This window comes from Rhamphochromis sp. 'chilingali' (assembly GCF_963969265.1).
Source record: "Rhamphochromis sp. 'chilingali' genome assembly, chromosome: 8".
In the NCBI taxonomy this organism is placed as follows: Eukaryota; Metazoa; Chordata; class Actinopteri; order Cichliformes; family Cichlidae; genus Rhamphochromis; species Rhamphochromis sp. 'chilingali'.
This window is the reverse complement of record NC_137935.1, coordinates 39549393-39571586: the sequence shown is the minus strand read 5'-3', so window position 1 is coordinate 39571586 and position 22194 is coordinate 39549393. Positions and strand designations below refer to the sequence as shown.

General features: G+C 41.2%; 3 protein-coding genes across 9 annotated transcripts in view; all 3 read left to right on the top strand.

Annotated features, from left to right (window-relative positions):
- The window catches only part of sgsm2 (small G protein signaling modulator 2), a 377356-nt gene that overhangs the window by 241709 nt on the left and 113453 nt on the right, over window positions 1-22194 (top strand). The window lies entirely within an intron of this gene.
- Window positions 1986-14455, top strand: LOC308401420 (ATP-binding cassette sub-family G member 4-like; the record flags this gene model as incomplete). 5 transcript variants are annotated; one of them, XM_080889624.1, is made up of 14 exons in its annotated part: window positions 1986-2241; window positions 6164-6281; window positions 6412-6544; window positions 6682-6732; window positions 6969-7114; window positions 8152-8275; window positions 8530-8644; window positions 8765-8886; window positions 11385-11483; window positions 11599-11767; window positions 11862-11962; window positions 12516-12674; window positions 12751-12869; window positions 14230-14455. In XM_080889624.1, the coding sequence occupies 14 exons, from the start codon at window positions 1986-1988 to the stop codon at window positions 14453-14455; spliced, it is 1938 nt and encodes a 645-aa protein (XP_080745750.1). The 5 variants fall into 5 exon arrangements, with proteins under 5 accessions (XP_080745750.1, XP_080745749.1, XP_080745748.1 ...); XM_080889623.1 differs by having other exon boundaries at window positions 8765-8919; XM_080889622.1 differs by having other exon boundaries at window positions 8765-8949.
- Window positions 16028-22086, top strand: lyrm9 (LYR motif containing 9). 3 transcript variants are annotated; one of them, XM_080889756.1, is made up of 5 exons: window positions 16028-16097; window positions 18209-18352; window positions 20560-20652; window positions 20731-20804; window positions 21217-22086. In XM_080889756.1, the coding sequence occupies exons 2-4, from the start codon at window positions 18227-18229 to the stop codon at window positions 20746-20748; spliced, it is 237 nt and encodes a 78-aa protein (XP_080745882.1). In that variant the 5' UTR covers window positions 16028-16097; window positions 18209-18226; the 3' UTR covers window positions 20749-20804; window positions 21217-22086. The 3 variants fall into 3 exon arrangements, with proteins under 3 accessions (XP_080745882.1, XP_080745880.1, XP_080745881.1); XM_080889754.1 differs by having other exon boundaries at window positions 16037-16148; XM_080889755.1 differs by lacking the exon at window positions 21217-22086 and having other exon boundaries at window positions 16037-16148; window positions 20731-20908.

Sequence of the window (22194 nt, the reverse complement as noted above, 5' to 3'; positions counted from 1 at the left end):
ATTCAACTCTGTATATTTTATATATTTTATTATTATTATTATTATTATTATTATTGTTATTATTATTATTATTATTATTATTTTTACTATTTAATTTGTAAAAATGTGTATACACACACACACACACACACACACACACACACACACACACACACACGTAGGAAAATATTTAGTATACACATCCAGAAATGCATACACTATTATATATTGTACATATATTTATTAGTTTCAGGTTGGCCATTCTTGTATTTTGCTCGTTTGTGTTGTTGTGTTTGCACATCTCTGTTGCTTGTGGGGCTCGCACACAAGAATTTCACTCGCATGTGCTGTGCCAGTGTGCCTGCACATGTGATGTGACAATAAAAAGTGATTTGATTTGATTTGATTTGATTAGAGTATTTAAAAGTAGAATGGGAGGCAGAGCCTTCAGTTTTCAGGCCCCTCTTCTGTGGAACCAGCTTCCAGTTTGGATTCAGGAGACAGACACTATCTCTACTTTCAAGATCAGGCTTCAAACTTTCCTTTTTGCTAAAGCATATAGTTAGGGCTGGACCAGGTGACCCTGAATCCTCCCTTAGTTATGCTGCAATAGACGTAGGCTGCCGGGGATTCCCATGATGCATTGAGTTTTTCCTTTCCAGTCACCTTTCTCACTCACTATGTATTAACAGACCTCTCTGCATTGAATCATATCTGTTATTAACCTCTGTCTCTCTTCCACAGCATGTCTTTATCCTGTCTTCCTTCTCTCACCCCAACCAATCACAGCAGATGGCCCCGCCCCTCCCTGAGCCTGGTTCTGCTGGAGGTTTCTTCCTGTTAAAAGGGAGTTTTTCCTTCCCACTGTCGCCAAAGTGCTTGCTCATAGGGGGTCATATGATTGTTGGGTTTTTCTCTGTATCTATGAAGCGCCTTGAGGCGACTTATGTTGTGATTTGGCGCTATATAAATAACATTGAATTGAATTGAATTGAATTGAATTGAATTGAATTAAAATGAATTGAATTGAATTGCATGTTTGGGATCAAAAGAACCGTATCTGCAGACCGAGGGCGGGAGTAGATTGATAATATAGGTTAGGGCGTCACCTCGTAAGGCCATGAAAGTAAGAACTAAATGCAAATCCAGAATTGAACACATCAGGATTAACAATAAACTGATGAATATTTTTATTTACACTTTGCTTTCTTTCTGCTTTCTTCTTTATGTTCTGACTTCTGTTTTTCCCCATTTTTTGATGATGAATACATGTGAGGAGGAAGAGGAAGACTCCCTGGCCCTGCTCTCTGATGCATATTCAATTTTTTTTAACTCTCTTGTAGATGATATTCCAGGCTCAGTCATAATTATATCTCTATGCCTAATTAAATGTAACCCATTCACATAAAGCAAATCTTTATAAATAATGAACATTATACAACCTCAGATGTTTGGAATGACACCATCAGAAGAATGCTTCCAGTGCTGTGTTTGTGCCATGTTGTGACTTGTGCTGGTGCAGTGGCGTTAGTGGCTGTCACTCCCAACATGCTCCTTTAACATACAGGTTTACTATGGATTATGACACAAGTCCTGATGTAAACCTAACCAGGTACATTTCTGTGGTATAACATCGCTGATTTATTTTTTTACCTGACCCTATCCAGGTAGGCCTTGTTGCCTAAGCACCAATAACGTTTCATGAATTGGTCAGCCTATTTTTAGCTGGTTGCTGGCCTCATAATTCACAGCAGTGTGGATGGGAAACTGAAACAGTGTGCAAGCCAGCAGTGAAAAGGGCAAAAACATCGTCTCTGTTCTGAGCAGAGCTGCTCGCTGGCTCAGCTTCTCTGCTGTTCTGTTGTTTCAGCGTTGATAGATAACTTAACTCAAGCACAAAACCTCACCTGTAAAATTAGACCGTTGAACCGTGAATGACCTCCCTTCTCCTTTTTGTCTCGTCTCTTTCCTCCCCACACTCCTCCACCCACAGTCTGTGATCTAATATGGATAATAAGGCACTGGAACTTGACTCTGTTAGCCTCCCTATGGAGGAGGTGGTCATATGTAATGGTGACAGCCAGCCTGCTGCTCAGCCTCAGCCACAACAGGAGGTATCCATGCTGACCCACCTGAAGAAGGTTGAGAACCAGATCACTGAGGCACAGCGATTCACCCACCTACCCCGACGCTCAGCTGTTGACCTGGAGTTCATCAACATCTCCTACACCATTCGGGAGGGACCGTGCTGGAGGAGGAGAGGTAACAGACTTCTGACCATCCTTTATATACAGTTTTCCACTTTAACCAGTTTCTAACTGAGTAAAGATACTGTGAAAAGGCAAAATCAAGACACGAGACAGTAGATGTGTGGATGGATGAACCCCAAAATAAACCGCATGTATCTAAAAGTGTTCCCAGAGACAGCGAGCTAGCACAGTGCTTAAAAAGTCGAGAACAGCTAGATCATTCATTGTTTCTAAGCGGGAGACATCACAGTAGATGGACACGGTAGTACTTCTTCAAACTAATAATAATAAAATTAAATAATAAGAGTTATTTAATGGATGTCAAAAACAAAAATAAACTTGGACCAACATCAGTATCGGTGGGTGTTCACCCAAGTAAAGTCTGTGTTTGCTTCAGTCGGTGAACGCTCGGCTCATGTGGAATCATTCTCTGTTTCTCCATTCAGTCATTCAGCTTTTGTCACCGCGCTGTGTGTTAAATATTTGCTGCCTTCAGGCTTAAAAGGCGCCTCTGACATAAAGTGTTAGGAAATCTCTGGCCTGTGTCTTCTCTGTTTGCTGTGCAGCGCATTCATGCTGCACAGTAAACGGCAGGGTGCACGTTTCACATTTGATACTGGAGATGTGGAAATAACAGTTTTGCAACGCTGACAGAAATAATTAATAAGTGGTTTAAATCTGCACTCAGTCTTTCAGTTTAGGTGGGAAGGTTTCTGAATGTATTGTGTAAGCTTGTCAGTCATGCTGCAGAGGCATCTATATTATTTAATATATAGAAAACACATAACTGGATTTGGTTGTGTCATAATGGGCTGCTCAGTAGTTTTGTGCATTGTAGTGATACTCAGGTACACAAATCATTCTCCTTGCCTGTCAGCTTTAAGATGCATGAGGTGCAGTGCAGTCACGGGTATGTCTCCTCACGTTTTTGATGACACTGGCTCAAACACAGCACGAGGTCTACCCTCCACATGTTATAAATGACAATGATTTCCTGTAGTTTTGCAGACTCATTTAAACTGTTAATATTTTGTTGCCAGCGGTATAGCCTACAATAACACACATCGTGGGTAAATTATGACTCTTTATTTGGGCAGGACGTTTATCTGCTTTATGCAGCTGACAAAAAAAATCATTTTTCACTAATATTTCTCTCGTGTGTTTCTTTGCGACTGAATCACCAGAAGATGAAACGTTGACACATTCACTGACAGCAGTGTGTGCTTCCAGCTGTTGTAACCCTGATCGCTACTGATTTTTCTTATTTCCCCGTCACACAGAGGAGGCGAGGCTGATTGTTTCTGACACGCTGCCCTCCCCACGATCCACCCTGTTCACACCCCCGATCAATCCATACCATACATCGCTCACAGAGACTAACACACAGATGCTATGGCTATTACTGCATGTACTTTAGTCAGTACAAATAAAAAGTTATGTGTATTTGATTTTCTTGCATGCACTGCCTTAACTTTTAGATCTGATACTGAATTTATGATTGAATGCAAGATTCCTGAACCAACCTCACTCAAGAATATTTGCACCACCAGTCTTTAACACTCGTACAAAAGTTTGTTGGTCATTTGTCCAGGCAGGTCGTGTCTTAATGCACATCTTTCTTCCTGTCTTATGTTCTACATTCATCAGCTAAGTGCTATACAAATACAGGCCATTTACCATCAGCTCCTTGAAGCCCTCCTTGTATTTCTAAGCAGCCTCTCTTCACGTGTTATTACATTTCCATTTGTATCCTTAAACATCCAAACAAGCTGCACATCTTTTCCAGCCAATGAATACAAGTCCTTCTCTCCTTCTTTGGTGTCCAGCCTCACATATAACTGACAGCAGGCCATTTCCTTTGCGACCTTTGTCTTTGCTGGATGCCTGGCCTCCCAGTACACCTTACTCACCCCCACCCAGAGAGAGAGAGACATTTTCATCCAAAACAAAACAATTCATTTTCTAATCAGTAAGTCAGAGAGTTCCTTTTAAGATTGATGATTTTTTAACTTTGAACTCAAACAGACACAAAACACATGAGTTGTTTAATTAACTTTACTTCTGGGCAATATAAAGAAAATGCACTCTTTAGACTTATGACAAGCTTTACAGAACACAGAGATAAGGAATTTTAAGATGACACAGATAACAATAACACTGGGGATGTGCTGCTCAGTGTCCTGTGGATTGCTGAAAAGTCAGGGATCGCAAACTCATAACCAGAAATCTGTCTGAATAACAAGACAACGTCACAGCTTTACTAAGGGAACACGCACTAAAAATGGTGCCGCGGATACTAGAATAAATTAATAAAATTAGAAAGAAACCAAGGTATTATGAAATTCAATTCAATTCAATTTTATTTATACAGCGCCAAATCACAACAACTGTCACCTTAAGACTTGTAAGGTAGACCCTATAACAATACATGCAGAGCAACAATCATATGACCCCCTATGAGCAGCACTTTGGCGACAGTGGGAAGGAAAAACTCCCTTTTAACAGGAAGAAACCTCCAGCAGAACCAGGCTCAGGGAGGGGCGGGGCCATCTGCTGTGATTGGTTGGGGAGAGAGAAGGAAGACAGGATAAAGACATGCTGTGGAAGAGAGACAGAGGTTAATAACAGGTATGATTCAATGCAGAGAGGTCTGTTAACACATAGTGAGTGAAAATGGCTCAAAAACTAGTATAGAGACTCAGAAAGCAGAGAGAAACACATATGAAAGCAAAAACACTCAATAATCACTTCAGCCATAAACTAGAAGACATCGAAGAATTGTTTTAAATTATGAGAGACTTGTATAAGGAACCATAAACAACCACCCTCACCCACAGCATAGTTGGTGCTCCATGTTGATGCTGGTAAACTTGACATTGACACGTGATTCTGCACAGTCTACTGTAATATAACAGCTTACTGTCAAAAGCAAGGGCCAGTTTTTACTGCTCATTTGTACAACAATCTCAGATTCATTATAACTTGGACCTAAAATTAAGCGCCTTGAGGCAACTGTTACTTACAATGTGTTTGAGGCTGTCAGATTGTGTAGTGGGAAAAGCATTTATCAACCTCTCAGAAAATGTGACCCCGGTGAATCCAGAGTTGGGAGTGTGGGAAGTTTACTGGGGATCATCAGTCATCACCATCCCAAAGTGCAGAGGACATTCATCCACTTTAACCAACCATATTTGTACTGTAAGTGTTGATGCATCTGCCAGCTGAATTTACTGGTCAGTTTTACTGTCAGACATGTATTAATATTATTCCATATGAGCCACTTCTAGTAGAGAATAATGTGCGACTGTAGCTCTGAAGACATTATTTTATAATTATGTTATAATCAGTGGAAGGTGGAATATTGAACCTCAAATTCTTACCTTGTTGTATTAGCTCAAAACATTTCCCCCTGTGCTTACATTTCTTTTAAAGTTTTAAGCAGTTCCTATACGTGTTAAATGATGAACAGAGCAGCAGAAAAATAGGATATGTTAGCTAACTGAACAGTTTCATTTCTTGTCCCTGCTTGCCCCTGGTGTTTAGGGAAAGTAGGGATCCTCTCATGCCCCGGCTTGTAACACAGTGGGGAACACCTGGCCCCACCAGCTCATATCTCAGTGGAAACCCTTCTATGCATGTTTAATTGAGGACTCAATATTTATGTTATTTAGCCACAGTTGCTGTGCATCTACAAACCACTTTACAAACCTCCTCTGCCCCAAGACTGACTTTCATCTGTGTCATATGTGTTCACGGACTCCTGCTCTGTTCGGTGATGGGGCAGTGGTGAAGTCTTTTATTCCAAGTGGCTTTTTTTGGAACTAGTAGCTCCTATTTAACATGAGTATTTGCATTATGCTTACATAAAGTTTGTTCTTGTGGAGTAATATAATATCACTGCTCATTCCCATGAATACCCTGTCACTTATTTGCAGGTTTCAAAGCCTTATTAAAGTGCCTGTCAGGAAGGTTCTGCAGCAGAGAGCTTATAGGGATCATGGGACCATCGGGGGCAGGGAAGTCCACCCTGATGAACATTCTAGCAGGGTACAGGTGAGCCGACTCTCTGATACAGTTATGATGACATAAATGAGGCCTGTGTGGTACAAACATAAGGTGTAGTTAATTAATAAAGTTTGTCTGGGCAGTGAAATGTTTGGTATCTGTCCTTCGTGCTGCTCAGGGAAACAGGGATGAAGGGTCAGATCCTGGTAAATGGGAAACCCAGGGACCTGAGGACCTTCAGGAAAATGTCCTGCTACATCATGCAGGAAGACATGCTGCTGCCACACCTCACTGCCAGGGAGGCCATGATGGTGAGCCGTAAACTCAGCCTCGGAGCACATTTTGAAGCGTTGCTTTTGTGTAGCATCTGAACCTGGCTTTGTGTTTTGTTTCGTAGCTTTTTTTAGCTTGTGATTACGTTAATGCGATCTACTTTCTCTTTGCTCAGGTTTCAGCCAACTTAAAGCTGGATGAAACTATGGATGTGAAGAAGGAACTGGTGAGAGCAGTTTACCATGCGCTGTAAACTGAACCAGCCAGTTTACTCATAATGTCCACAAGCAGTATTTTATTACTCACCATCTATTTTGTTATGTAGCACCACATTCTTATTCCTGCCGAGCATTTTCATGTTTTTTCTCCCTGTTTAGATATAAATATAAAGAAGACATTTTTTATTGGTGCTTTGATAATCAGTGAAATCCGGCACTGTGCCTTTCTCTCTTCTCTGTTCAGGTGAACGAGATTCTGACTGCTTTAGGGCTCCTTGACTGCGCCCACACTCGTACCAGCTCACTGTCAGGTGGTCAGTGTAAACGTCTGGCCATCGCCCTCGAACTGGTTAACAATCCTCCAGTCATGTTCTTTGATGAGCCCACCAGGTGAACGGGGAGGAGATGATGTGTTGCCGATTGTATACCTAAATTATATCTTTTTATTATGTGAGATGTGCTTCCATAAAATCACATGCTGATAGTTGACTGCTGGTTCAAAGACTCAGTGAGTGTCAGAACTGGAATACCTGGTTTTAAATCGCACCTCTCTCTCTCGTCATGTTTCTTTATATCAAATGCAGCTGCTGCTCGAGACATTTTCAAATACAGATGAAATGTCAGTACTTTCCTTCATCTTTGTGTGCAGACCTGAGCTTCCGACAGTTTTACACAATAGCTTACTAGATTCAGCACTTCAAAAGGTTGCTGTTAGCATTCCAGCTCTTAGTACAATTTTGGTATCCAGTCTTCCAGCCTCTCAACTAACATTACACATGTTTGTGTTTCGGATTCTTAGATTTTTCTCATATAAACTTTTATCCAGAGAACCATTCGGTGCATTTCAGCAGCTTCAATAACAATTACAGAAATGTAAGAAAAACACTGATGTTGTAAACAGCAACAAGAGCATTAGCTTTAGTTGTCAAACTATTAGCAGTTAACTGATAGCAACATGAACCAACATGGTAGCAGCTAGCCGCTATGGCTAGCCATTATAGTAACATTTATGTGGGAGCTTTAAGGTTTATAGACTTATCTAAATTTAACAGATTAACAATTAAAATCATACAGTTATTTTACTTTATGTATTAATTATGTTATTTTTTGCAGTTTTCCAGTTTTTACATAAAGCCACGTTTTCTGGTTGTAGGACGGAGCTTAAACGGTGTACATCCTGTATGGTAGTGTATCATTAGTGTGTCCGTTTCCTTTAAAATCTGCAGACAACTGAGAAAACATGTTTCCAAAATTACTAAGCTAATACAATAACGACAGATTTTTTTAATAGAGAGATATCATCCTCAAGCTTTCTCATGTTTAGCTAAACTCTTATGTGACAGAGTGAATCTGCAAGTCATTGTGATTTGTCTACTCTTCCGTTTCTTTTAGACCGGTATTCATGGATCTTGTCTCTGTGTTTTAAGTGGCTTAGACAGCGTGTCATGCTACCAGGTGGTGTCCCTAATGCGTTCTCTGGCACAGGGCGGGCGTACCATCATCTGCACTATTCACCAGCCCAGTGCCAAACTGTTTGAGATGTTTGACAAGGTGTGTATCTGCCAATGAAGGAGGAAATAATGGACAGAAGCATAGACGCTGTATTTTGAAACCTCAGCGTATTGTTTTGGCTGCCACCATGTTGGTATTTGGAGCCAAGTGTCTGAGAACCAGTGGGTGATATCATTCATAGCTATCTCCACCTTTTAATATACACCACTGCCATGTAAAGAAAAATAAGTTGCAGTTCTGTAAGCTTCTGTAGAGGCTGCTTTTTGTCAAACCTGAATGTTTTTGCTCCACAGCTTTACATCCTCAGTCAGGGACAGTGCATCTACAAAGGCACCGTCCCTTACCTCATACCCTATCTGAAGACGCTCGGCCTCTACTGTCCTACCTACCACAACCCTGCAGACTTCAGTATGTTCACCTTACAGTACCTGTTATTGCTAGTTCATGTTCCCCAACTTTTCTGCATGATAGCAGCATTTCCAGGGAGTTCATTCTGTTCACGTCTTTCTGCTTTTGCTTGTGATTCAGTCATTGAAGTGGCATCAGGAGAGTATGGAGACCTGAACCCGGTGCTGTTTGAAGCAGTCCAAGGTGGAATGTGTGCTTTAGAGGAGAAGAATCAATCAGTCTGTGCAACAATCTGCCCCGTTGTAAGTAACAGATGCTATTCCACACATGGGAGAGTGTGCTGCAGAGAAGTTACAGTGACAGCAGTGCCATCGAGCAAGGAAGAAACTTGCTAGGACATATTGCCCTACCAAGACGACCACTATAGAGTCTCTGTACGCTCTTCTTGTCAATCGTTTTGTTTTATTGATTTATTTTATTACTCACAGTATTATCAGTGAGGGTATTTTGCTGGAGCGGACAGCCCCCCCAAGAGTGCCTTCAGACTCTTGGGGGGGCTCCTGAAGGCTGAAAGGCAGCAACAACCAGTGGGGAGCGGCATGGAGGTGCTATAACAATCTAGAAGACAGATTCCCGCTGCCCAAATCATAAATAAAATTAGCCCGATCTACAAGTCCCTGATCTCTTCCACCCAGTCCTCCATAGCAGAACCACATGCTGACGCTTGTTCTGGAAGGAGAGGATTATTTGCAACAGAGTAGTGATGGGATTTCCGGCTCTTTTTAGAGAACCGACTCTTTTGGCTCCGAACTGGCTCTTCAAGTTGTTTTGTTGCTTTAATTAATTTATTATTAACAATAATATAAAATTATGCACAAAAGGAATTACTAAAGTTAAAAAAAAAAGTGGTTTTATTTATATATGTTTACATATAAATATATGCGGTGGCCCCTAGAGACAAAACACGTACAAACTCCAAAACACATTTCTAGCATTAACTGAACTTCAAAGCAGAGCTACTAGATCACTTAAATTACACAATTGAAAGCATGTGTGTATTGTTTGTGTATTTATACACAGGCACTTATATATATTCAAATAATTTAAAATATGTTCATTTACCTGTTACTACCACACACCAAATCCGGTCGTTGGTACTTCCTGGCTTGTGTAGCCACTAGGTAACAAAGCTCAACACTGCGCCCAGCATCCTGGAGCACTTCTGTTGTGTTTGTACGTGTTTTGGAGTTTTTACGTGCTTTGTCTGTAGGGGCCACCGTAAATATACTTTTATTTATTCACTCCACATAAAATGTAATAAATAAATCATATAATACAAAAACCAACTATTCACAGTTCAACTTTTAACTATTTAAATTTTCAGCTTTTTCTTTTTAAACAAATTTAAAGTGAAACAACACAAAACACTGCAAACCACAACACATTTAAATATAAATTAAAATATGAAAACAAAAAGAAGATGCATATTCTCTGTCATATGGACCTGCATGAATAAACTTTCTGAATCCTTTATCATCTGCTACTGAAAATAGTTGTGGATGATTACTATACCTTTCTAATGTGATGTTGTTGTCCCTGGCTCTCTCTCTCTCTCCCTCCCGCTCTGTTCCTGTGCTACTGAGTGTAACTAACGCCCCTCCCCCCTCTGCTCAGCGTAAAGCACAAGGCTCGCTGTGGAGTGAAGCGGGAAAAGAGAGAGAGAGAAAGAAAACAACCCACAGCTCGCGATAAGGAGCCGGCTCTAAGAGCCATTTCGTTCGTGACCGACACATCACTACAACAGAGTTTAAAGAACCATGTTGACCATTATCTGAGTGGGGTGCATTAGGTGCAGTTTGCTCCTGCAGTACCTGTTCCTAGACGAGAAACTCCTGGAGCTTAGTGGTCATGACTGAAACGAGGGTGATTCAGTGCAATAAACACAGGTACTTCTTCTCCAGGATGACCAGAAAACATGCAGCACCAATGCTCAGCAGATCTCTCAGTGTTTGTACTGCTGTTTTAAAATTACATTTAAAATTAAATCAAACTCCTCTGAACCATTGCTGTGCCCTGCCAACCACAAGAATGTGGCCCTGCCCCACTGCATCAAGGCATTCGCCATTTAGTCTTAGATTGATTTACAGTCCTTTCACATTAACAGTTTAGCTTAGCTGTGTCCATTTCTGTTTCTCTGGATGATTGTGTTGCTTCCTAAACTCAGAACCAAAGCAGGAAACCATTACCCAAACTGGGACCTGTCATACTAGAAAAATAAGGGCTGGCAGGAAATGGGTAGAGCTTAGCTAACTATAAAAACCAAGAACTACCAAAGCCTGCAGAGACCTCAAAAGTCCCAACAGAAGAACACAGAGTTCAGCTGATATGGTCCTATGGCCTGTCTGCCATAGGGCAGGAAGCAGGGTACACTCAGCGAGACTGACAAACATTTACGCCTGTGGACAACCTAGAATCACCAGTTTAACCTAATTCCAGCAACTGTACCTGGAGAGAATCCACAGAGACACAAGGAGAACATGCAAACTGCCCACAGGAAGGCCAGACAGTGGATTCAGACTCGGGACCTTCTTGTTGTGAGACGACGGTGCTAATCACCAGGCCACTATGCTAGCTGTGTCAATAAAGACAAACTGACAGCAGGAAGTAGAACCAATATGTTCTGGCAATACCAGAAACCCATAAAAATGGTCTGTTGCTCTATTTTTACCCAGTTGATTCAGCTCTGACTGCAGGATGCTTTGTGTTGAGTTGACGATGATCATTTCTTCCATTTTTCCAGGATGCCAGGCACATAGAAAGCCACACCTTTGCCACAAGTACGCTAACACAGTTCTGCATCCTCTTCAAGAGAACCTTCATAACTGTATGTCGAGACCAGGTGGGTGGAAGGATCGCTTCAATAATCACAGCTGTCACGAACAGATCAGATGTGCTCTTACCTGAAACGAGCCTGATCATGGATGTTTTCTTTCTCTGCTGTCGTCCATTCTCAGGTTTTGACCCACCTCAGAGTGATATCCCACATCTGCATAGGTGTGTTAATAGGTTTGCTCTATCTCAACATTGGCAATGATGCCAGCAGGGTGTTTAACAACACTGGATTTCTCTTCTTCTCTATGCTCTTCCTCATGTTTGGAGCACTCATGCCTACTGTGTTGACCTGTGAGTATGATCGAGAGGTTATGGACTTCCTCCCCTGTTGATACTATTATGATAAATCTCATAAATGTGTGTAAACATTTTGGGCTTTTGGCAGTTCCTCTGGAGATGTCTGTATTCCTGAGGGAGCATCTGAACTACTGGTACAGCCTGAAAGCCTACTACCTGGCCAAGACCATGGCTGATATTCCCTTCCAGGTGAGCTGGCAGTGCTGTGATTGGATTGGTGGGTTTACTCACTGAGGGCCTGAGTGCTGACAAACAACAAAATATATCCACTTAGCTTCACAACACTGTACTCTAGTGTTAGCAGATGGTGTTTGCAGGTTGTAGGAGCAGATTAGTTTGCTAACATTGTTGTTGGGTCTCATCATGTCAAAGAAGTCACCCAAGTGTCTGTTATTGGTTACACTGTAGAGCGTTAGATTCAAACGTTCTCAGATGTAATGCGTGGGCGTTATCATGGATTGAAATGGAAACGAGGTAAATGTCACAGTGATTTGGAAAGCTACTTTTGATCCTGCTGACCATCATTGTCATTGAGTACAACCTTAATTTGTATTAAATCCATCAACATTTATATCTATTAAATAAACCATTGTGCAGTACTCCAGTCATTGTGATTGGCTGGCACGGGAGCTGAGGGCTCTGTGTTTGGATGCGAGTGTAGCTGCAGCACACTTTAACATCTGTGACAGGGTGTCCTCGCTGTTCCTCTACTAAACATCAGTTAATGAACGTGTTATTTTAGGTGATCTGCCCCATCATGTACTGCAGCATAGTGTACTGGATGACAGAGCAGCCTCCTGAGGCAAGTCGCTACCTGCTCTTCATAGCCCTGTCCACCTGCACTGCCCTGGTAGCCCAGTCTCTTGGGCTGTTGGTTGGCGCTGCCTCCACCTCACTACAGGTAGTGCATGTTTGCATTGTTTAATACACATTTTCTTGGCTGATGTAACACGATGTATATCCTCTACACCTCCCAGGTAGCCACATTTGTAGGGCCTGTTACAGCTGTCCCTGTGCTGCTGTTCTCTGGATTCTTTGTCAACTTTGACACAATCCCCAAGTATCTGCAGTGGAGCTCCTATGTTTCCTATGTCAGGTGAGTGTCGCTGGGAGGAACAGCTGCAGGTTCAGTCGGGTCCACAGGGTTTTGAGGAATGACACATTGCTTTTCTGTCTGTACACCATCACAGCACATTTTACATCAAGCATTTAAGAAAAGATTGAAGAGCAGACTTTCAGCTTTAATCATAAAATTATAAAACTATGTTTTCTTGCCCCAAAGATTATGAAGTTAACAGTATTTGAGTTTGGCTGATTAATATATGATTTGTGAATGTTTTATTTCTTTAGCAGCTGCCAAAACCTGGAAGAGTTGGTATCTTAAGTGTTTTGCTTAATTTGGTCACTTTCAGTCATTCATGTTAACTTAAGACAAGGATGTCAATCTCATATGGATAAAAAACCACACTCATAAAAATATAAACAATCTGCAACACAAAGCTTGCTGCTGCAGCATCGAGTGAAGCACCAGCTGCTGCCCTCCAGCACAAAATGCTTGAGCCTACTGTAATAAGTGGAGATTAGTGGACAAATAACTAATGGTAAAACACTGTTAACACATTTACATCTGGTTCTGTGCAGTCATGGTAACTCTGTGTTTGTGCTTTTTGATTATTAATGTGCTTCGTTTCAGTTAGTTTCTGGTTATGTTTCAGTGATTTCTAGTTCTTAGGTTTTGTTCCTGTGCCTCCCGTGTTTAGTGTGTCATGTCTCTAGTGTAGGTTTGGTTCTGTTTCCCATGTTTCTGCCTCTGTTCTTTATGTTCTGTCAATCTGCATCTCTGGTTTCCTGTTTTATTGTGATAGTTCCGCGTCCTGTGTGAGTCTATTCTGTTTTGCTTCTTCTGTCTCGTCGTGTCTGATTAGGTTCAGCTGTGTCTTTCTTCTGTTGTGTATTTCCCTCGTTACCCTCTGTGTATGTGTGTTCTGCTTTCTTACCCATCGGTTCGTCTGCTTATCATCCACTGATAACCGTCCATGTCTCAGGTATTCATGTATTTCCTAGTATTCCTGGTTTTTGTGTATTTCGTTTTCCCGGTTTAGGTTTTTGTGATTAGTTTCTCATTTATCTGTTTTTCGGCCTCAATAAAAGGCACGCCATTTGTTAAAATCCAGTTCCGTTTCCACGTTTCGTGCATTTGGGTCCACTACTTTCCACTCCACAGAGTCTACCTGCGCTGACACTGACACTTAGATTATAAAGTATCTGACTGATCCTTTCAAGCATTTTTTGTCCAAAAGTTATTCATAGGATGCTAACTATTTGTAAGATGCATTCAAATCTTCGATGGCTGGGCCTGATTACCAAAGTCATCCGCATTTATTACAGAAACAGTAAGCAATATTTGAGCTATTGTGACCGGGCTGTTTACAGATAAGACTTCGTCTCTCTCGTAGGTATGGCTTTGAAGGGGTCCTCCTGTCTATCTATGGGATGAACCGCACAGAGCTGGAGTGTCCAGGGCCGGTGTGTAAGTTCCAACAGCCTGAAGAGGTTCTGCAGCTGCTAGATGTGGAGGATGCAAAGCTCTATGTAGATTTTATTGTCCTGGGAAGTTTCTTCATCATCCTACGTCTGGCCACTTACCTTGTCCTCCGCTACAAGGTCAAGTCAGAGCGATAGATTCTCTTCAGCTCATCTCCAAAACACACAACCCCCCCTAGACTCTGGACTCTTTCCTGTGCAGAGAGAACCTGTCACGTCATGTAGGAGTTTGTTTCATTTCATTTTACATGTTGCTGCTAAGTGGACAGAACAAATTCTGGTTGTGTTCTCCTGCCAGCTGGTGACAGTCCTTTAAACCACTATACAGCTGTTTTACCTCATCAAGAACTAATGGGTGTGCACAAAGCCATGTCACAGAGACTGAGCCACATTCAGCTACACGTGCTGTACGTTTTATAACTTACAGAAGTTTTTAGAGCCAAGCAGATGGGACTCAGTAGCAGAACTGACATCCTGCTTTAGTCCACACTGTGCTGCTGCTCTGGCAGAGTATATCTCTGGTCCAGGATACTCACCCCTTACGAAATTCAAATGCAAAAAGAGTGTTTACTTTTGTAAGCCAAAAAAAAAAAAAAATGAAGTTGCACTAAAGATGTTTGATAATGTGCCTGAAAGAGTGAAAAAGCAACAATCACGCGGCCTTTGTATCACTGAAAGAGAGAGCGGATTTGGGCCGTAGCCCTAAAAACATTAACTTCTCAAAGCTGTGGTTTTTATCATATTGATAGTTGTAAATTGAGCTTTGCTATGATCGCCTGAAGAAATTTGATATTTTTTGTACTTCCACATTATAATCATGAATCTAAATAAATCTGTTAGTGATGATCACGAGGACAAGCCTTAATCATATTCCACTATGTTTTATTATCTTTAGTACTCCATGCATATGCAGTTCAGTTAGAGCCAAGCAGGTGGGACTAAGGAGCAGAACTGACATCTTGCTTTAGCCCACACTGTGCTGCTGCTCTGGCAGACTATATCTCTGGTCCAGGATACTCACCCCTTACGAAATTCATTATTGTATTTAAGCTACATAGGTGAGTTACTGTACTGTCATTACTGTTTTTGTGTCCGCTCTACGTCCACCAATGCCACTGATCTGGGTGCTATCTCACATTTCATTTTAATTACACGTTTTTTTTAAAAAGCAGATGTTGAGACTGTACATTACAGCATACCGAGCGACCAAAGACTGCTAATGAATCTGCACGTGTCTTCATATTTTTTACATTGTGTTCTGTTTTTGTTATGACCACTTGTATGTTTATTAATCCATTCCATGTTGAAACACATAACAGCCAAAAGTTCTGTACAGCTATGTAAACTTCCAATAAACACTGATATGACAGATGCTTTGTTTAATTAATAACAAAACATGAAATATCCAATCAAAATTCCAAGAAATAAGATTTAAGATTCTGCATTTAAAGTGTCAACAGTGGCTAAGGACAATCCACAGAAAGATCTGGATGATCTACTCTGAGCTACAGTCATGTACCAGAACATTAGACAAATCCTCAGGTCTTAAATGAGATAAACACGACTTTATGAACAATGACCAAAGCTTATGTATTACACATTACTTTGACTCTTTAGGTACAGATGTGTGTACCTATGTTTGTAGTTTATAGATCCAACAACAGGAGTCGATGCTCTTTCAATGTAACACATTTGTCAACCATAGAAGAAGACGGGGCATCAAGTACATCCGGGTAATATTATAGTCGGAGCTTATGAATGCAGTGGTCATAGAAGTTTGGTAAGAACACTGAGGAGAGTTTGTGATGTTTCGTTCACCCTGACAGCTACAGTAAGCATACCCACGCGTGCTTTATAGTAACAGTGTAGCCTCCGACCTGTGGAAAAGAATGCTTCTGTCAGGGAGTAGCTAGCCTCAGTTAGCAACACTGTTTACATCCAGAGCAGCCAAGCGTAAACCTGGAAGGTCAGGATGAAAGCAATTTCTAAACACCGAGAGCGAAACCTGAATATTTTACTGCCACGTGGAGCTTTTTAATTTTTAATATTGCTACATTGGAATAAGTTTCCAAGTTAGCTGGCTAACTGAGAGTAGTCCTGCTTGATTAACTGGAAACTGAATGATGGACACTGTTTCATGTTTGTGGCTGATAGGTGATCTTTATGGTGTCCACGTCTCTGCTGTATCTGAGGTATTCTTGTATCTCCATTAGGGCTGCCACGATTAGTCAACTAGTCACGATTATGTCGACTATTAAAATCGTCGACGACTAATTTAATAGTCGACGCATCGTTTGAAGCTTTGTAAGATCACAAAGGACGCAGGAATGAGTAGTAGGATTTAAGAGTGTAATAACGGACTGAAACAGAAGATGGCAGCACTGCATGTACAAGGATGCCAGCTGCCGTTAAACCCCGAAGAAGAAGAAGCTGTGTCCCAGAATTCATAGCGCAGTTGTCAACAATGGCGGCAGCTAGTTAGTTTTAACTTTACTCTTATTATTCTTTCTGGGTCACAAAATAAACCTTTAACATATTTTCAGGCGAGAATGTAGCTGTGTAAACCTCAAATATCTGCTGAGTTTATCAAGACACCACATATTTTCAAAAGCGCTCCGACGTTTTCGGAGACGTCTGTTACCCACTAGCTCGTTAGCTAGGCGGGGGCGAGGCTAGCTAGAGCCGTGAGAACACCGGACTCCCGGCAGATCGTTTTCAAACCCACCGCCGTCTTTCGCTAGTCAGGTTAAACATATATATAAGTCACTTAGATAACTTAAACATGTTAGTTTGGCTTTCTTTAGTATTTTATTTGTTCCTGAGTAAATCGGTTTGGCTGGGATTAAAGTTATAGTTTTTGCACAGCTAAAACTGTCAAGCAGACAGCTGATTATCAGAAGTGTGAGACGCTGGAGAATATACTCCGGTGTCCTGTTATATTTTAGAAAGCAAGGAGTTTATTAAACTTCACCGAAACAATCTGCAAATTTCATTAAAAATTAATAAACTACCATCTTGTCTTTATTTTTAGTTAGCACAAACACTTCAAGCTGTAAGCTAATGATAGTTATATAAGACCAGATGCTGCTGGTGCAATAAGCTGTACGTCCAATGGATGATGATCTGATTAGTCGACTAATCGCAAAAATAATCGGTGACTAGTCGACTATCAAAATAATCGTTTGTGGCAGCCCTAATCTCCATTTGTCAGTATTATTATTTTTAATGTACTTTGAACTACTTTAGCCCAGCTCTCTTTTCCCCAGGGCGCCAAACCTACACAAAACCTCACAAGCTAGCCAGTGTCCTTCTGATCCAGGCCGGTGTTGTGCCAAAAAATGATAGCTCGTATTTAAACTGCTATAAATAACTTGTTGCTCTGTAATATGTGAAACAAATGTCAAATGTATCCCTCATGAATGCTATCAGGTCATCTTGAGGCACAAACAACATTCATGTCACAAGGTAGAAGCTGCAGTCGTTTTTTGGCAGTGACGTTTATATATCCTTAATTTTTCCAGTTAAAAAAAACATCTTGTTGACTTTTAAAATGTCTTTTTCAGAGTATTCTGTTCACTGAAGTCTATTAACCAACATACATAAAGATATTACACATAAAAAACACAGAAACATTTGAAATCAGTTTTTGGCACAACACTGGTGTTGGCATTACTAATGCTTCGTCTGTCTGAAATCACTAACCACATGCCTGTACCAGATTTATGTTTCCAGGCATCTTGTTGGTGTTACTGCTGTTGGGGAATCATCTCTATAAAAGCTTCACAACATTATATTAAAACGCATGTGCTTTCCCCTGCTGACACACACTTAGCCCAGATGTTCTCACATCTGCAGTCTACACATAGAGTCCGTTTTTATTTTTACCAACAGCTGTTTAACCAGGAAGGGATGCCACCTTTAGCTGGAGCCGAGTTGGTCCACACTCCATTGCAGCTGTATCGATACCTGCTCAGGTGCTGCAGGCAGTTACCATCCACAGCAATGCAACAACACTACCGACATGCCATAAGACAGGTGAGGTCATCTTATGCACCGATCAATGACAAGCAAAATGTTTTCCAAGTGAAACTGTGACGGTAACTTTAATACCTTTTGGACTCTTGTGTGACAAGACTAACTGAGCTACATCACATCTGACACAGAGAAATGGTTTTAAACAGCTCATTGAGAATCAATCTGTGCTCATGAAGTATTCATATAATCCTGCACATAGTGAGGATCGGGAAAACGATGAAAATTGTCTCAATGCAGAATTAGTGAGCCGTCTTTATTAAGCACCAGTTCACAGCAATCGTTATTTTAGGGACCTGGCATTAATAAAGAGAGAACAGTCACATGATCACAGGGTGACAGTGGGGAGGAAGAACGTCACTTTAACAGGAAGAGACCCACCCAACCTGGTGTGTTTTCGGGATAATTCAGTAATCTTTGTATTACTGTAGAGCAGGGGTCCCCAATCCCAGTCCATGAGGGCCGGTGTCCTGCAGGTTTTAGATCTCACCCTGGGTCAACACACCTGAATCACATGATTAGTTCATTACCAGGCATCTGGAGAACTTCGAGACATGTTGAGATGGTCATTTATCCATTTAAATCAGCTGTGATGGATCAAGGACACATCTAAAACCTGCAGGGACACCGGCCCTTGAGGACTGGGATTGGCGACCCCTGCTGTAGAGTCTTGATCTTACAATATAAAGTGCCTTGAGGAGAGTAGCGCTTTATAAATAAAACTGAATTTATGGCCGTGTGATGTGATGAAATATATCAAATGACAAAGCCGATTGTTTCATATTATACTCGACAGTTTATTTTGTATTGTGTGAAATACACCGATAACTGCGATACTTTTGCACCGACAGTAGTCACCACGGCAACACAGAAGGAGCATACAAAACAAATCGAGGGGCTCGTTGCTAGACGAGGGGTTACCTCTGTAACCGAGTCTGACATGGAGCAGAAAACTGTGCCGACCCGGCCCCCTCCACAGACACCCACACCACAGACCTCTGACACCACCTAAGCAAGAATCGCGTGTTTGCGAATGAGAAGCACAAAGAATCCCGAAGATAAATATACATATATGGTTTTGTTCACTGATCAAAACACACAACACGTGACTGTGTGGGGTGTATTTATAATTGTAGCGACTTCCACAGTCGCTAGAGGCCGGGGATGAAGCCTGCCTATTTGCCTGACGCGCTGTCAACTTTACGCAATAATGCGAGAGGTGGAATTGTTTGCTTGTTTATTAAAGTGCTTTGCGATTTTTACAGAGTAGTATCATCGGCTCCTGATTCAAACTCTTACAACATCACAGGCTCTAATATAACGAAGCAAACATGTAGTGCAGCGGTCAACAAAAACTACGGCTACCCAGCCCTCCTCTCTGTCAAAATCAAAACCAGTGAATGACAGACTGACAACGCCCATTTATGTCACCGCTAGCACCCACGTGACTCCCATAACAACCAAACAAATAAAAACCCAGTGATCATCAGAATTCAATACATTCAATTATGGCTCCTACAATAATCATATTTATTTAACTTTTTATTATTTCAATGAAGTAAAAAACGAGCAGTACTTTCAATGTGTTGGTTATATAAACTATTCACTGAATTTACAGAAAATGCAAATATTGTGATTATATCGTTATGGGGATTAGAAATGACTTGTGTCAGGAGATTTGGGTGATGGTGAATACAATTCATCTTTTGTTGACTGTACTGAAAACCCCAGTCTTAGAGTCCATACTGACCACTTTAGACACGTGTGTTGTGTATTTTAAGTCAACAGAAATGTTAAAAATCTGACCATTTTTAAACAGATATAATATAAAATGGAGAAAAGCAACAAAATATCTTAAAAATAACTCGTGCACAGTTCTACAAACGGTTGTTGCAGTGACGTGAAGAGGCCCATCTAACGCTGCCTTCATCGCTAACCTTATTTTCGGTTTCTGTTGTGATGTGATTGGCTGGCAGCAGCAGTAGAACAGTTGAATTGTTAACGAGCCGTTTCCTGTGAAGGCAAACTCCCGACCTTTGACCTTTGTGCTGCACTATTGATTTGTATTATTAGATAGTGCTGACATGTTTATGGTCACCATAACAACCAATAACTGTGACTCATGCACCATTAATGTATCATCATCATCATTACTGCTGAAAGTAGTTTCTGCCAAGATCATAAAGTCTTTGTTTGCTGTTTGTTTCCAGGGTTACAACAGCCACTCAGATGAAGACGACCCTGAGAGGACACAGATGATCATCCAGAGAGCGATTGCAGATGCTGACTGGATTCTTGATAAAGTAAGGATAAAGGAAAGAAGACCTCCAAGGTGACACATGAACATAAAGCGTAATGTTCATTTCGTTTGTCATTCACAGTATACCAAGAAGAAATGAGCGCGTGTCCACGGCGGTGCATTTTGCAGGGCTGTCCTGGAGTTACACTGGTGAAGGTGCTGTCCCTGTCTGCGAGTGCTCAGGGTGTTATGGTTTTTTTGAGGGATGACTCGCTGTAAATACTGTTCTCAAACTATGCCATTAAATGTGCAATCATGAACTTAGTTGGTTTGTTCCTTGGAGCAAAAGTCGAACAGGAGATGGAAACTGAAACTATTCAGCGAACTACAAAGAGTTCATGGTTTTATGCTTTATATACATATCAATGTCCTCTACAGCCTCTGTGTCTGAATGATGAACACACGTAGTAGTTGGTCCAGTGTTGTCTGAGCATGGCTCCCACCTTAATGCACGTTTAAAACTTTAAATATGTTTACAGCCTACTAAGAAAGGTACTAACGTTCGTACCAGAACTGTGAAAAATGCTACAGTACTTGTTTTTTGTTTGTTTTTCCTTTACTGCCGTAGGTTCCTCAGGCTGCGTATGTAATGATGTAGAAGCAGAACTGAAGGGGACGACATACGACCGACAAGGCTTCTAGATTATCTTCCATGCTGAAGAAGAAGGAGAACATGGAAGATGGCAGCAAGTACAGCTGCTAACATATCGCTGCCCGTACTTGTTAATAGTAAAAGTCTGGTATGGAAGTACTGAAACACACTTTACTACTTTGTTTGAGACAGCTAGCATCAAATCAGCTGTGTTCCTTACTAGAGCTGGGCAGTCAAAAAGGAATCAAAACTGACACTGGGAATCTCTAATCCACCTGATCTTTCCCGTGTCGGTTATTTCAGTTTTTTTAAATTCTGTGTTGTCACGTGACTCTGTGCCTTCTGCAGCATCATGGAGAAAAACAAACAAATCAACACATCGAGCTGAACGCACAACTTCAAATCTCACGTCTGTTGTTTGGACACGTTTGACTTTAGTAAAGACGACTTCAAACAAAAGGGAGAAAAACATTTCATCATCCAACAACAATACTACTAATCTGTTGCAACGCTTGGAGGACAATCGTGTCACCAATTAAAAATATCCCACCTTTAACAGTTCGCATATTTACAGTACGACCTGACTGCACGGGGTTATGGTGTGTTGTGTGTCGAAATTTAAAGTGAAAAATGAATCTAGTTTGGAAAAAGGCTGGAACGTGACAAAACGTGGGACAAGTGAGTGCTACGGTCAGTGTACTGCACACAGTGGTGATGGACACGTTTGAAAAAGCAGACCGTGTAATATAATGTACTCCTATTGATGGTGTCAACAACAAAATCAATGTTAACCACCTGAAAGAAAATCATTCAAAGTGTACTTTAGCTGTCAGGCTGCCCTTTCAGACTTCCTGGGTTAGATCCTAAAGGCCTGTTTCAGCAGATTTGCAGGTCAATGTGTAGTCGGTGGTTGGACGAATAGAAAAGCTGCTCTCATGTTGCATCAGTGGAGGG

Coding starts and splice junctions, on each gene's coding strand:
- lyrm9 (XM_080889756.1), top strand. CDS start 18,227: ATGCCACCTTTAGCTGGAGCCGAGTTGGTCCACACTCCATTGCAGCTG. Junction 18,353..20,559: donor ACCGACATGCCATAAGACAG/GTGAGGTCATCT, acceptor GTTTGTTTCCAG/GGTTACAACAGCCACTCAGA.